Raw genomic sequence first — 17,274 nt, forward strand, 5'->3', positions numbered from 1 at the left:
AGATCTTAAATTCTAAGTTTCACCCTGTGCATATCCCTCTTTTAACGGACTCACTTGTACTGAAGCTTACTCATGATCTTCACGTCCAACTCTCTCCCACCCTCCAGTATCATCCTGATTCTGGCTTACTTTTCAGAATAAAACAAAATGCATTCAATGAAAACTGACAAAAACCTAGTAATTCATAAAGCAATAAGAATTATTATAAAAATAGTCACTCCAATTAAAGCATAAATTCTTTATAAATTTGATTTTTTCAATTTTGAACATAAATTTCTATGGTACAGAATCTGTACCAAATACAGAATCACTCTTACCCAATGCCACCAAAACCAGTAACTAATTAAAGTAGTAAAACCAGAAAACCATTACATACATACATACACACACACACACCACACTTGCACCTTAAACATTTTATTTTAAAACATGTGCGTGTTCACTAAGATACTTTTTATTTGAACACGAGTCCTGTGATTAGAGGTCAATGCTGTCTTTCTCAAATATACTCATTCAGTATAAATTGTCTAGCATTTCATCTTTATTAAGATGGATCATGACCAGAGACAACCGTGAAGCAATCTAACTGTACAAGGCCTTCTAAATTTTTAGTTTCCACCCTAGACCTTTAAATTACCAAATAACCCAATATTTAGCGATTTGCCTTTGTCAAGTCTTTCTAAAACATTCAATCTAGTCTGCCAAATAACAAACTGTATTGTTTTACACACTATTCTATCAATTGACACAACATAAAATTATGTAGAAACAGAAGTACAATTAGCATAAGCAAGTTTGAAAACAAATACAATTGACTCTCAGTAAGGAAAGCTTGACTGAAAAGAACAAAACAGAAGATACATTGAAAAATAGTGGGATAGCACTGAGAGAACATTTAGCACCAGGCTTTTCTCAGCTAGAGCAGAAAGTACTGCCAATTCTGGCAGGTACTGTTAAGCTTCAATGTATTACATGCCTCTGTGATCATCAGTACATCTTGTAGGAGATACATAACATACATATACATAATACATATTAGCAAATTTAACATATGCCTTCTAAAATACCTCTTTCTTAAGAAACCAAATGTTTCTAATTTAGGCTAAGAGAAATGTCAAAGAACTAGATCAGATTTTATTGGTTTTGGTGAAAGGCAATTACCCTTAAGAATTACAGAACAAAAGACGCAGCAAGGTAACCTTCAGAGTAAATTAAAAGTGTTAAAGTGAAAAATTTTAACGTTCCCCCTTTTGGCTTTATTGTAGTTAATTTATATGCCATAAAATTCACTCATTGTGAGAGTATGGTTCAATAATTCACAGTACATTTCTATACTGTGTAATCACCGCAATAATCCAGTTATAGAATATATTTCCATCACTCAAAAAAAAAAAAATCCTTCCAGCCCTTCTGGCATCAAACGTCACTATGAGCACCTCTGCTTTTTCTACAACTTTCTTTCCTGGACATTTCATAGAAGTGGAATCATATAGTATGTAATCTTTTGAGTCTGATTTTTTACTAAGCATAAGATTGCTAAGGTTCATTAATGTAACACATATTAGTATTTCATTCCTGTTCGGTGCTGAATAGTATTCCACTGCATGGATATGCCACATTTAGTTTACCCATTTATCAGCTAATGGATATCTGGGGCTGTTTCAGTTTACCAGTTGTTTCCAGTCTACTACAGGTAACATTGCTATGCACACTTGGGTACAATCTTCTTGTAGGATGTATGCCTTCATTTTGGTTTTTTTTGGATATATTTCCACGAGCAGAAGTATTGGGCCACATGGAAATAGCCAAATGGCTTTCTAAAGTGGACATGTTAGTTACAGAATTCTTCTTAAGATCTCTGGCCCTACCATTAACTGCTGGTATGACTCTGAGTAAGTCATTTATCCACTCTGGTCCTGGGTAACACAAAGGGCTGGTAAAAACACTCTCTAAAACTCTGATTTCCTTTGAAGCTTAACTCTCTGATCAAAACTTAGCATATACTAGGGATCAAGACATGTATCACTATTGCTCCTTTCTTTTCTGTTATCAGTCTCCTCTGGCCTGGGTTTTTCCCTTCTCAATCCTAAACACAGTGATGCTATCATTCTATAACTATATGGCCTATAGAACCTGCTATCTTGAGTCTTCCGGCAAAAAGACAGAAAGGGAGACTGGTGCAGCTGATAAGCTCTTCAGGTATGTTGCATACAGAGATGAACAATGCTTCAGAGTAAAAGAAGCCAGGTATAATAGGAATACATGGCTGGGGTATTCAAGGAAATCACACAAAATTTACATCCATGGAGAATGACTGAGGACAAGGGAAGTACTGATGCTAAACCCTGTCTTTCAATGTGAGACTTTCAAGGTGTATATAATGATCATAATTAAATGACATAATATTAAGAAAACCTGTTAACCCTGAAATTTGACTACGGGTACCAGAGAACTAATAAATAGAGAAGGGAAAACCTGCAACCTTGAGTGTGGCTACTTAAAATCAGTAATACCAAATGGTCATTTATATTGTTTGGTACATGTAATTGATAGCCATCAAGCAAAATAAAAGCTACACATGCACACATCTAGGTGTTTACATGTGCATAAACAATAATGCAGGCACACATTCACAATAAACTTGTGATCTGCACATGATATATATTAAAATATTTTCTGAATGAATAAGCTAAATCTTTTCACTGTTTATTAAGCACAATCAGAAGGACTTCAGCCTATACGGGTACACAAGAGCATTTCATAAAAGATTCTAATAGGAACCTCTCTTTGTTAAAAAATAAATGGCTAACTTTATGTTAATACAGTATCTATTTAGCTGTAATCATTTAAATCACTGGGGGACTTTTTATTTTGTATATGTGTCTATGTGATATTTAATTTGACCAAAATGTAATTTGTATGAGTTCAACTTCAGTCCATTATCTACTAGAGAGATGAGCAGAGGTAGAAAGTTGGTGGTTGCTTCTATTTGACTTTTTAAAGCCAAAATACAGACATTTTGAATTCGAAAATGTTCTGAAAAATCCATGTTTCATCACTACAGAGATAAAACTACATTTAAAATCTCTATGGTTCCCTCTCGGGAACTGCTATTCCTAGGCCGAGCAAACCTTTTCCCCTTAACTGATGGCTTCATCGAGACACCTAATTCATCTCGATACCTAAATACCTAATATATGAAAGGTCAAACTCAGAATGCAAAAAGTATTCTCAGATGGTCCAAGACACACTATGCAAAAAAAAAAAAATTTTTTTAGGAAAGCTAAATCTATGCAAAGTCAAGGAATGACTGTGTAAGTGGGCTAAACAGTTTCATGAGTCAGGGAGTGGTATTTAAATAAAAATAAAACAGTAACAAAAATTTGGTAATGAAGTTCAAAAAGTAATTCATACTATTTAATTTACCCACAAGAAATGGTTTGGGAAATATTTTTAATCAACAGTCATCATGTCACGAAAAAGCCAAGGAAAGAACAAATTGTAAGCTCTTTCAGTATCATTCATATCTAGTCTCATTGAACAATGTTTTCTTGTAAGATTAAATGAGTACTCAGGAAGCAAATTCTAACCTTTGGGTAATATTCAACTCCGAAAACTTAGTACTACAAATATACAGACAACATTCCTTTGCCTCAATTATAAAATGTAGGGCAGATCTTCATCATTTTTTTGCTTCAAATTCCAGTAGTTCAGTACTTTTGATAACACTAAAGAACTAGGGGCAGTTATGGTTTAGTACTCATTTGTCTACACTTCCCTGCTTGATCCCACTTATGACCAATGGCAGCTCTTTACACATAGACCACTTTTTGAATTGAAGTGAATAGCTCTGAAAGTTGGTTTATCAAGTACATTGTCAATATGGTTAATAAAACTTAATTCTTCTTTCACTTTCTTGTCCTCAAGGCAAGTGACCTGTAACTGCTTTATGTTTTTTACAAGAGACTAGAAAAATAGGAATGTAAATCAGGTTAAAAATCTCTATAAATACTAAATATTTATCCTACTCATAAACTCGAGACAAATCCTGAAAAATTAAACTCATTTAAAAGAAAACACACACACAAGAAAATGCCGCTATAACAAGTAGCTACTGTAAGTTTGAACCTACTTTCCCAAATTTAATCACCAGGCACTCTTTTACCAACAAGTAATAAATTTCAGTGTTTTCAAAAACAGGGTTCACTTTCTAACCACAAGTTAAGATGGCTTAACACAATGAAGATAGAAATAGAAAATTTAAAAACAAAACAAAAACCCAGAAAAGCAACAAAAAGATTCTACGGCAGAGTTTACAGTAAGGGTAAAAAAGTCTAATCGGAGCAACGTTTGAAGAATTGTCCCAAATTTTTACAGAATGCTAGTGTCTGACTACATTGCTGAAAAGGCATCCATAAAATATGAAATAGTAAACTGCCCAGATTAACACTTCTGAATTTAACAGAAATGTTACTGGTTAATTATGGATAAAGTGAATGAAAAAACACAGAATATAGTGTCCAAAAACCTGGCTTGAAAACTTGCCTGCACAACTGAAGTTCAAAGTCATAATTTCCACCACTATAAAATGGGCCCCAATCTCCCTCTTGGGAATGTGAAGGCCTTTTAAAGCTGTGCAGCTGCAAGAAATTCTATTTTTTAAAAAAGTCTTTTTACTGAATTTGTCACAATATCGCTTCTGTTTTATGTTTTGGTTTTTCGGCCATGAGGCATATGGGATCTTAGCCCTCTGAGGAGGGATGGAACCCACATGTCCTGCATTGGAAAATGAAGTCTTAACCATTGGAACGACCAGGGAAGTCCCCAAGAAATTCTACTTTAAAATAATTCCCATTCATCTCAAGAACTGTATCTTAGGATACGTGACAAAACAAACCCCTAGTCATGTTTCTCTAAAGCTATATAAATTGCACCATATCACAAAATAAAAGCACTGTTTCCTATTCCAAAATTTCACCAATGTAATGGTGGGGAATAAAGCAACAACGCTAGAATACTGTCCCTATTAGAACCATGAGAGTTTTAATAATGAGATTATAAGATTTTTAGAAAAGAAGACCTGTATCAGAGAAGCGATATAATTCAGTGTTTATAGGCACAGATTCATGAGCCAGACAGGCTGTCTCGATCCTATCTCTACCATTTACTAGGTGTGACCTTAACATCTGTGTCTGTTTCTTCAATATAAAATAACACCTATCTCAAAAAGCTATTATCACGTACTTTCACTTTTCGTCTTGCAAGAACACCCTTTATAAAACAAACTCCTCTGACAATAACTATAAAAGTAAGCTACAATAATACCACCTCACAGCCATCAAGATAGCTACTATTAAAAAGAAATAATAATTCAAAAAGACACATGTACCCCAATGTTCACTGCAGCACTATTTACAACAGCCAGGACATGGAAGCAACCTAGATGTCCATCGACAGATGAATGGATAAAGATGTGGTACACATATACAACAGAATATTTTCCAGGCATAAACCGGATTGAAATCGAGTCATTTGAAGTGATGTGGAAGAACCTAGCGGCTGTCATACAGTGAAGAAGTCAGAAAGAGAACAACAAATACTGTGTATTAACACACAAATATACAATCTAGAAAAATGGTACCAATGAACCTATTTGTATGTAGAGAATGAACCTGCAGACATAGCAGGTAAAGGAGAGGGTGGGATAATGAGAGTGTAGCACTGACATATATACATTACCATGTGCAAAACAGCTGGCTAGCAAGAAGTCGTTGTATAGCACAGAGTTCAGCCCAGGAGGAAATATACTATTTATACATACAGCTGATTTACACTGCTGTACAGTAGAAATTAACACAATATTGTAAAGCAATTATACTGCAACTTTAAAATAAAAGGGAAAGAAAGGAAAAAGAACAAGCACATAGTGAGAATATGGAGAAACTGGATTCCTGACTATTGTGGCTGGGAATGTGAAACTGTTCAGCTGCTATGGAAAGTAAGATGGTAGTTACTTAAAAATTAAGAATAGAATTATGTAATCCAGCAATTCTACTGTCTGGCTTTTTATGCTGAAAAAACTATTACAATATTGTAAAGTAATTAGCCCCCAACTAAAATAAATAAATTTATAAAAAATAAAATAAAATAAAATAAATAGGATTTTGTCAAACAAAAAAAAAAAAAAAGAAGGGTCTTAAAGAAATATTCTTACACCCCTATCTATAGCAGTGTTATTCAAAATAGCCAAAGGGTGGGGAAAAAATCCAACAGACCACTGACTTGCGAATGGATAAGCAACTGTAGCATATCCATATGACATGAGTATTACTCAGCCTTAAAAAGAAAGACAATTTTTAAAACTGATGTAACACATTTCACGTGTAAACATTATGACTTCTGTATACACTCCAACATGCTCACCACCAAAAGTTTAGTTTTACCATCTTGCCTCACCCCCACTCCCCTTTCCCTCTGTTAGCTACTAATCTGTTAAGGAAAGAAACTCGGATTCAGATACAACATGGATGAAACTTAAGTTGCAAAAGGACAAATATTCTATGATTCCACTTTTATGAGGTAGCTAGAGTGGGCTAATTCATACAGTCAGAAAGTATAGTGGTGAAGACCAGGGGACTGAGGAATAGGGTGGGGGGAATGGAGAGTTACCATTTAATGGTTATCAGATTTTAGTTTTGCAAGATGAAATTCTAGAGATGAATGGAGGCAATGATAGCTGTGCAACAGTATGAATGTACTTAACATCACTGAATTTTAACTGTACACTTAAAAATTTTTTATGTTATATGTATTTTAAAATCAAACAAACAAACAAATACTATTTAAAAGCATCAAAGAGCACCAAAAGCCACCTGGATTTGCCAGGACCAGGATTCTGGAAAAAAGGCAAGTATATTGATTGAGAGGAGTCCTATGTTTGCCTTCACTCATTCCCTTGAGTCATCTGTTGTATCACAATACTTGGAGGCCAAGCAGAAAGTCATAGGTGGAATGGCTATCAAGTAGCTAAGGCTTCTGAGGCAAAGGTCTAAAGAAACGACTCAAAGCTGTGCAAGCAAACTTCATTGAGACGTTTACTGACACATCATCTAAGCATGGGTGAGACACCAAAACTCCAAATAGAAAGCAGCGCAGGGAGACTAAAGAGCTGAACAGGGACTGCTGGAAGACTTGCAGTGGGGACAAGTCAGTATTATCTCAAGGCACAGTAACGTGGAGATCAAACCGGTAAACAAACTCAGGCTTTGATGAGACCCCAGAAGGGTTTTTTTTTTCTGTGAGTAAAATATGGTCTGAAGAAAACAAAAAGGCAAACTAAAAATAGATTAACCTTAACAAAGCCTAAAAGCCAGTTTCATCTAGATTATGGTGATCTGCCCATACTGTGCCTATCTGCCAGAAGAAAACTGCATTTCCTAAGAAGGAAGGTTATCACTCAGGGCCTCCACAAATTTTCATATACAGTGTTGGAAAAGTTACCAGGTCTGTCCCCAGCACAACAAAACAAACACCCCAGGATCCAATGTCTAAAAACTAAGAGGAAAAAGCCCCGGGAAGTCAAAGTATTCTACACTCAAAACTATCCAGAAGTGTTTAAGAACAAACCAACGACAAACAAATATAAGTAAACTGTAAGTCAAGGGTCTGTGTTGTAATCTCTACATCCTTAAACAATAATAATAAAAGCATATATAAATAATAGCTAATGAGGGAAGGGGGTATAGTAACAAAACATACTTGACTCACCTAAAAGAAGGAAAGAAAACTGGAAGAAAAAAAAATCAATAAAGAACAGATGAGACAAACAGAAAAAAGAAAACCACAGTAGGATGGCAAACATAAACCCAAATGCGTCAGTAATCACATTAAATGTAAAAGAACTACACGCTTCATTTTAAAAACAAAGATAATCAGATTGGGTTAAAAGCATGTTACTGTTTGGTACTTACAAGTGACACACCTTAAATATAAGCAGACAAAAAGGTGAAAAGCAAAGAGTGGGATGAAGTTTGCTATGAAAACATTAATTATAAGAAAGCTCATATTAATACTAGACAAAGTAGTCTTTAAGCAGGAAGTATTACTAAAGATAAAGAAGGATATAATCCTAAATTTATATTGACTGTGTAACAAAACTTCAAAATATATAATCTAAAAGGAGAAATAAGACCCAAATCAAATCTGAAAATTTTAATGTTTCTTGGTAGTTGATAGAACAAACAGACAAAAAAATTAGTAAAGCTATGTAAGATGTGAACTTGATTAGTAAATCTGACCAACTGATATGTACACAACACTTTCTCCAACAATTGCAGATTGAAAAACTGAAATCAACTGAAATTAAAAACTTCTCTTCAAAGTCACCATTAGGAGAAAAGACATATCTAAATGAATGACAATATCTCACAATACATTTATTATTTGATGAAGTATTTTTATCCAGAATTCTCACAAATTTTTAAAAAAATCAGAAAACCTACATTAAAAAAAAGTGGGCAAATGTGTAGTTTTATTTGTTATACATGTGTTCATCATTCAGTTGTCTCTGACTCTTTGTGACCCTATGAACTGTAGCCCGCCAGGGTCCTCTGTCCACGGGATTCTCCAGGCAAGGATACTGGAGTGAGTTGCCATTTCCTTCTCCCTGTTATAAAGTGTTTTTAAAAAAATTAAAAGGGGACTTTCGAATTAGTGGTTAGAATAACTGCTGTAACTGCTATAGTAACTAATATTTTTGCTGAGTTTCTAACTATTCTAATAATAATGGTTTTAAATAACTTCTGATGACAATTAGTATTTAAATCCTTAGAAAATCATTTAATGAGAATTTTACTATCAGATTCAAAATTAAAAAATGAGAAAAGAAACAGTGCTAAAATTTCTAATATGCTTTCATAGCTTACACTTGGATCATTGATAAAAATCACTTTTCTTCAATTATAGGCTTGGGAAAACAGGATTATCTACCCAAATGCGATGTCCACATCATAAAACTGCCCCAAGACAGAAGAAATTGGAAAAAGAAACCCAGTTGTTTAGAAAAGTGTTTGATACATAATACACATTCACTGCATACCTGCTTAAGCAACAAAGGTGAATGAATGTTAGCTCAACTGTGTGTAAATCAATTATCATAAACATGTAGAGAGAGAGAGAGAGAGAGAGAGAGAGAGAGAGAGAGAGAGAGAGAGAGAGAGAGAGTGTGTGTGTGTGTGTGTGTGTGTGTGTCTGTGTGTCTGTGTGTGTCTGTGTGTGTAGGACCTACCCATGATGGATTAATACCTGTTTGCCTCCCTCCCTAAACTCAATGTCATGGATTGCTACATCATCACTGTACACACGCAAAAACAGTTCACAGGGCATAAGTAATCAAAAGTGTTTATGGTTCTATTAATTTGCTGAAAGGGGAACTTAAATGGATGGCAAGGAAGAAATCCTAACTATCAAGCCCAATACTCTTAACCTTTACAGTATTTATGATGTTGCCCTGGTTTTATTTTACATAAAGGCCCAGTACTTGGCTGTTGAACTAACCATAAAAAAATGCCAAGGTATTACACTATCAGTCACAAATGCAAAAACTAGAGCACATATGGGGAACCTGTCTTGTACAGATCCTTCTTGCAAAAGCAGTAAGTTAAAAAAAAAACAAAAAACAAAAACTGAAAAAGTGTGAAGCTTAACAGCCCAAAAGCCACATCCTATTTTCTTCTAAGATATCATTTTGAAAGCAGAGAAAGTACCAAGAAGACAAACAACCTATCTGTCCTCTTCTAGAATACAACTGTTTTGAAACTTTTCTTGGTGCTCAATCTAGAATACAGTAAAGAAGAAATATTTTTTTGGATCTAAAAAGTACCAAAATCTACAAAAGAAAATACAGACTCTCAAATTCTGTGATCTCCATGTTCTCATCCTATCTTCTGGTATCCAAGGACACACAAATCCTTGGTAGCTTTAGCAAACAGCTTACATTATCTCTCAACTTGGTTCCTTGATATCTATCACCTCTGATAACTGTAATTTTCATAATAATGACCAATTTGACACACTCCTTACAGATGCCCAAATTTTCATCTCCCATCTTATCAGGATTCCCTTCACCCACATATTGAGATGGACAGACCTTCAGCCTCATATTAAAAGACCTCAAATATCTCTGGTATTAAAGATCCTCTTTTTCCTTCCACCTCTCCCTGTGTACATTTCAACAGCTTCCCATTTCAACTAGAACTTCATGTCTACTGATCCCAAACACCAAATACTTGTTTCCTGGGAACTTTGATTCAACTGCCCGCTTCTTAAAACAGCACAGATTGACAATCAACAATTTTAACAATGCTACCGTCTTGGAATTCTTCCCTGTACCCAATAAGCCAAATTGAATTAGTAGGTTTTCCTTAGCTTTCGAATAGTCTTTTCTGAGACTGCTAAGTCCCTCCAAAGAAAGTATGAAGGCTACTGACTGCCGTCACTATATAAACTGTGCCAACTTACTTAAATTTTCCCCTCACAACTACAGATGATCCACTTAGATGGCTGACCCAGCACAAGGGATATTCCAAACCTCCCCGTGCGTTAGTTTCCTATTGCTGCTGAACAAATGACCAGTTTCCGTACCTCGTTTACTCTGTAACAGTTCCAGAGTTGAGAAGACTGAAAACAGTTTCACTAGGCTAGATTACGATGTCAGCAGCACTGGTTCTTTCTGGAGGCTCTGAGGGGGATTCACTTCCCTGTCTCTTTCAATCTCTAGTGGCCACCTGTATTCCTGGGCTATAGCCTCTCTTCCATCTTCAAAGCGTATCACTCCAATCTCTGTGTCTGTCATCACATTGCCTTCTCTTACTCTGACTCTCCTGCAACTCTCTTATAAAGACCCTGTAGCAGGTTAACCTAAGACAATTATCATCTCATGATCCTCAACCTCATCACCTCTGCAAAGTTCCTTCTGCCATATATGGTGACAATCTCTAGGTTCCAGAGATTAGTCGTGGACGTATCTGGGAGTCCACGACTCAGCCTACCACATTCCTCAGCACCTCACATGCTTCTGCAAACAGTAACTAACTGTCGCCATGTTCTACTTTATTAAGGAGACCATCCTTGGCTTCTCTCCTCTTCACAAAGTTGTTCCTACATTCCACCTCACCTCTTCACCCATCCTAATGCCTTTCCTAATCGCTCAAAGAAGCAGTGATCCTTTTTTCCCTGGGTCAACTCTCCCCCCATGACTTTGAATTTATAGATTCTAGTCTTTAAAGATAATCTCAATAGAACTGTATGTTTGTTATTTGTAAAAATGACTGGGAATATAGATAAATAAGTAAAAACATGAAAATATCTTTGAAAATCATCACAGAGTTTTATGCAGAAAATTCTATTAACCTTCCATACCACAACAGGAAATGCTTTCCTATTTCTTTTGACATGAATTCTAATTGCGCCAAAGTAACCTACAGAATGCCATCCATACATTTAATTTTTCCCTTGATATTATAGCTATTTTATAGTTTACAGGGGGAGAAATGCATGAATATTAATATACCTGTGGATTACCTTGATAATTCAAGTTATTATATAACCTTTAACAAATTTTCTTCATAAAATTAAAAAACTGAAAAGAAAACATACTAAGTAGCCCCAAACCAATCTTAGAAGTTTAACACGTTAACTTTTCTTAAAGAAAAGGATGAATTAAAAATAAAGCAGATTACAAACTCCAATGCTTTCAGGGACAAAACAGGTAAATCAAGTCTCAAATGTTAGAACAAGTATAGTGGCAGAATCACATGTTCCATTTTGAGATATGTGTACACTTTTCTTTCTAGAACGCGGAACCTGCCAACAACAAACTGCTCGACCAAATTTTGACCAATAGCTGCCTTCGTGTAACCTGTGATTATATTTTCACTTTCAAGAGCCAGTGTTTCCCACGGTATGTATACACTGAGGCTCGGGCAGGGCATTTTAGACACAGACATCTCCCTGTCAGAGTAAAAGTCAGCTGAGGAGGAGGAAGGTGGGAAGACATGCAGCATCTTCTCTTCTCCCATGAGCCTGAGTTCTAAAACTCCAACAGTCATAGCCAGTATTCACAGGAAGAAGAAATCTGCCTAGGTATATGTCTTATCTAGCAGGTAAAGTGATCTGATAAGTCTGGAATGATGGTAAAAAGCTTCACAGAAAATAATGGAGATGTCAATGTAAAAAAAATTGGGGGGGGAGTAGTTTTTGGAAAATTAGAATTTATCTTGATTGAAGCACTGGTTACACATGCACATACATGTGTCAAAAGTAACTCTGTACACTTTAGTTCTGCACATTTCAATGTTAATTGAAATTATACTTTAATTTTAAAAAACACTATTTAATTAAGCCCAGACTACTACATATAAAAAGGCAAAACGAAGACAATGAAGGATGAAAGAATTATACCTATGGAATATGAAAATACATTATAAACACTTTAACCTCTTTCTAGATCTAAAATTTTGCATTTTTTAATAAGCATTTTGAAAACAAGCACTACCTATTAAAAAACAATGGGTACAGTAATTCTAAGAGGTAGTGAGTGCCTAGGTTGTGCAGGAGGCTGTGCTAGGTGTTGGAGACAGAGCAGTGACACATTGTCCCATCCCCACCCGTCCCAGTCCAGTCTAGTGAGGAAGCGAGGCATTAAGCAGTTGTTAGTAATGATAAAGACTACAAAGGGAGTAGCGCTAGGTACAATGAGAGCAGCTGGGGCCACGGGTAGTACAAAGCATGGAGCAAGGAAAGCTTACCAAAAATCTAAGCAAAGCCTTAAAGGATAAGTAGGAACACATGACAAAAGAGAGGAAACATTCTGGAAACATTTCCCGACAGAAGACAGGTGTGAAGGTTTCAAGATGAGAGAGAATCATGCACTTTAAAGTAATAATTCTAGGAACAATGTGAAAAAGAGAGGGGAGCATGGTGAATGTTGTATGACTAGCTACTGAGAAATCACAGTGCTCTGGTCTTGAGTGGCAGATATGAAAACAGAGAAATCACAGATTCTAGAAATACATGATGTAGGAAAAAAGGGAGAAGAAACCGACAAGAATAATTCCCAGGTTCCTGTCATGACCAAATGGAATAACACAGATAATGAGCTCACTTGGAAATGCCAAGTTTGAACTATCTCTAGACAGTGAAGGGAGCCACCAGCTAGATCAATGAATTTACAAGTCTGAATCTCAGAGCATGAGGCTGGAGAGATAAGGTGGGAATCATTTGCACAGAGGCACTACAGAGAGTCAAGGTAAGTAAATACCATGTACCAGGAGAGGGAAGCCTAGGGTAAGCCCCAAGAATGGCTCTATTTTAAGGGGCAAGAAGAGAAAGAAGAGTGACTGAGAAGAAACAGTCAGAAAGGCAGAGGCATACAGGGAGTACTCGATCACAGAAATTAAAGACCCAACCATGCCAAAATAACAGTAGTCAAGCATGCCAATGCTGCTGGAAAATCAAGGCTAGTGAGGATTAGCGGTGAGCTTTGCTTTCAGAGATGTGCAGACGTGGTGATCCTAGTAGGAGCAAGACGTAACAGAAGAGTTGAGGTAGAAGCGCGACTGAAACACACTCAAAATGAACGGTGGTGGTTTAGTCACTAAGTCGTATCTGACTCTTGCGACCCCATGGACTTTAGCCCACTAGGCTCCTTTGTGCATGAGATTTCCCAGGCAAGAATACTGGAGTGGTTTGCCATTTCTTCTTCCAGGGGAGCTTCTCAACTCAGGGATCGAATCTGGGTCTCCTACATTGCAGGAGGATTCAAACCGATGACAAAAGAGAGACAGCAAGTGTCAACACTTCCTATGAGACATTTAGCTATGAATACCAATGGGAGATCCTGGGTGGCAGTGGAGGGGTCCAAGAGAAAATTTAGCGGGATATTATTCTGAGAAGAAAGGGGGAGAAAATAGAGGGAAATTTGCAGACTCAGAGGCAAGAGATGAATACAGCTTCTACCTGATGCTTTCTCATTCTCTGAAAGGCAGAAGATGAGATTGTTTATTAAGAGTAAGGCGACTAGCAGGACAGCAGGAGGTTTGAAGAGAAATGATTGTTTCAAAGTGGTAGAATGAGCTGACTAGACAAAGAGTGAGACTTCTGGGCAGTGTGGAAGGTTGACAGAGGAAGTTTATGAAAATGGACGCATGGTATGAGGTTTCCCAAATGGGGTTTCTACTAGCAGAAGCCCAGGGAAGGCAAGTGGCTGGGCTAATCTAGTGCTGTTACACTACCAGATGGATTTGATGAAAAGATGAAGGAAAATATTACTACTAATTTTTACTGAACACAATACTACAGTCCGGGCCATGTAAGTGCTTCATATGAAGGGCCCCTTTAAGTCTCATGGCTACTCTACCCATGAGTACAATATTATTTTTATTTTATAAATGAAGCTAAGGAATAACAATTAGTTCCTTGATTATGATAATTAGTTCCCTGACTACAGTCACATAACAGCTAGGATTCAAAGTCTGAGATTTCTTTCGTGCCCCGCCAACAAAAAATGTGGTGTGTGTGCTGAAATAAAATAGAAATTTTTAAAAATCACATGGCATAAAGAGTAAGTATATATTATTTCAAAATACTCCTTTTATCAACAGAGCAATGGACTATAAAATCACAAGTGATTTTCTATCTCAGTGTCTGTGTTGAAACTCAAAGACTCAACAAATTCGGAACTTAAAGAAGACAGCAGTAAGCGAAGTCATTTCACATTTAAACCCTAAACATTATGATATGTTTTCACAGGCTACCTCATTTACCTCAAAATGTCCACATTAAGATAACTATTGTGAAGAGGAAAATGAGGCTCAGAAAGGCTAAATAATCTGCTAAACCTTTTCCCAAAACCCTGAAAAATGAAGTAGCCCCTCTCTGACCCTCTTACTAATCAGTTCAATTCAGTCACTCAGTCATGTCCGACTCTCTGTGACTCCATGGACTGAAGCACTCCAGGCCTCCCTGTCCATCACCAACCCCCGGAGCTTACTCAAACTCATGTCCATCGCATCAGTGATGCCATCCAACCACCTCATCCTCTGCCGTCCCCTTCTCCTCCCGCGTTCAATCTTTCCCAGCATCACAAATCCTGGGGTAATAGGCCTGAATGAATTCACTCAGTAGAACAAACAACTATAGTTCTTTGATCTCACTGGAAATTCTTTTCAAAGACTGCCTCATTCTACCAAGTAAAGAAACTAGGACCCACTCTCACCATTACAGCTAATAATCAAAAACTAAAGAAACTGACAATAACAATTCCAAAAGCAGAGAGTAAAATCTTAGAAGAAATCATGAAGTCCAATTCCCAAACATAAACATTGAACAAACAAGTTATTGGGCTTGATGATTCTGCAGACACAATAATTAAGCTTGACGAATCTTAATACTTGTATTTTTTAAAAAAACCTGATAGTTTTAATCTCCTTGAAAGCTATTAAACAGTCTAGCTCAAGTCAATGTTTTCCTAACTGTTTTGATCAACAGGTATTTTTTTAATGAAAAACAAAAAAGTTATACGTGAAAAAGGGAACACATATCTGAAGAATATATATACATATATATGTGTGTGTGTGCATACACATATACACACACACATCCCTAGAGGGGGAAATGGCAACTCACTCCAGTATTCTTGCCTGGGCAATTCCATGGACAGAGGAGCCTGGTGGGCTACAGTCCATGGGGTCACAAAGAGTCAGACACAACTGAGGACGCACTCATACTATCCAGAGACAGATGGCAGCTACTACAGTACAGTTATTACAAAAATATTTGCATTAATACAGTATCTCCTGTAACTGAAAACATAAGGACATTAGGGTTTAAAAATCTGCAAGAGAATATTTAGCTTTCATCTCTCATGTTGTCACTCAACTCCCCTTACTCAAAGAGAGATGGGCTTTTCAGTATTTCCCATATTGAAGCGTAAGTGCTAGATTACATCTTTTCCTTTCTAATCATTAAGTATACGAACAACTAAGATTTTATTCATATAAGCTAAAGTTGGCCCTTACGACATAAACTGTATTAAAAAAAAAGAAAAGCTTTCCACACTGAGTTGTACCATCTAACTAAATGTGACAGAAGAAAAGACACTGTGTTTTGAAATGCTTAACTTAAAGGAAAAACAACAAAGCTCTACTTACCATATACATTAGTATGTCTCTAATCATCACCATAGCTGTCTGATGATCATTCCAAGCTTGATTTAGCGTTTGAAGAAAGTTGTTATTCAATGAATTTAGTACATCTTCTCGCACCTATTAACAGAAGGGTTCATTACAGTTTGTTTATATACCCAATGCACACTCATATGTATACATGCACATTATCTGTTCAACAAAATAATGAAGTGAAATCTTCCACTTTGAATCAAAGAAACATGTTACAGACCAGCAGAAATATTTTAAGCTATAATATAACCTATATACAGATAACTAACAAACACGTTTTGTACAGTCCAGACTGGTCTCTTGACCTCCAGAATCATAAAGCAACCTCCTGGGCCTTTCTCAACCCTCCAATGATTTAACTTGTCAGCATAAAATCCTAAAGACTTACAGAAGAACTACAAAGGTGCCACAGAACTGGTCCCATGCTGTATCACTCCAATTCAACTTCCTACTACACTACCCCTCCCCCATCTTTGAAAAATGGTCAAAAACACTGATTTTGGAGTCAAACTACCTGGGCTTGAATCCCAGTTCCCTGACTAGGAGTGCAACCTTGGGTAAATTATTTCATCTCCATGCTTCAGTTTCCTCATATCTGAAACAGTATCCATTTTATAGGACTGTTTTAAGGATTGAATTACCACTTGAAATACACATAAGACAGTGCCTAACACTCAGCAAACACTCAAGGAGCATAAAATATATTAACTTAATGTCCTCCAGCTACCATGAAGCTGCATATTGCAAAAGTGCTCTGCCATCTCCTCTGCTTAGTTCACACAGCTCACTCCCCTCCTTTTCTTCTGCTCAAGTTTAACTTCCACAAAAAGGTCTTCCCTGACCATCCTATTTTAAGAACAATACCTCTACTTCTTCACCCTACACTTTATTTTTCCTCACAGTATTCATCACTAATTACTAGTATATGACATATTTATCTGTTTATTACTGCTCCGTGACAGCAGGGATTCTCTCTTCTCCGTGTGTACCTTCCACATCTAGAACAGTGCCTGGCATATAAAAGACCCTTTATTTCATT

General features: G+C 36.5%; 1 protein-coding gene across 6 annotated transcripts in view; it reads right to left on the reverse strand.

The window, feature by feature from the left end:
* Nucleotides 1–17,274, reverse strand: part of CUL3 (cullin 3) — a 102,372-nt gene that overhangs the window by 32,273 nt on the left and 52,825 nt on the right. For all 6 annotated transcript variants that reach the window (XM_081579658.1, XM_081579652.1, XM_081579655.1 and 3 more), the window contains one exon: nucleotides 16,209–16,322. In XM_081579658.1, the coding sequence (XP_081435784.1) occupies nucleotides 16,209–16,322 (114 nt within the window). The remainder of the gene's footprint in view (nucleotides 1–16,208; nucleotides 16,323–17,274) is intronic.

This window comes from Giraffa tippelskirchi, chromosome 3 (assembly GCF_054371585.1).
Source record: "Giraffa tippelskirchi isolate mGirTip1 chromosome 3, T2T-mGirTip1v1.2.pri, whole genome shotgun sequence".
In the NCBI taxonomy this organism is placed as follows: domain Eukaryota; kingdom Metazoa; phylum Chordata; class Mammalia; order Artiodactyla; family Giraffidae; genus Giraffa; species Giraffa tippelskirchi.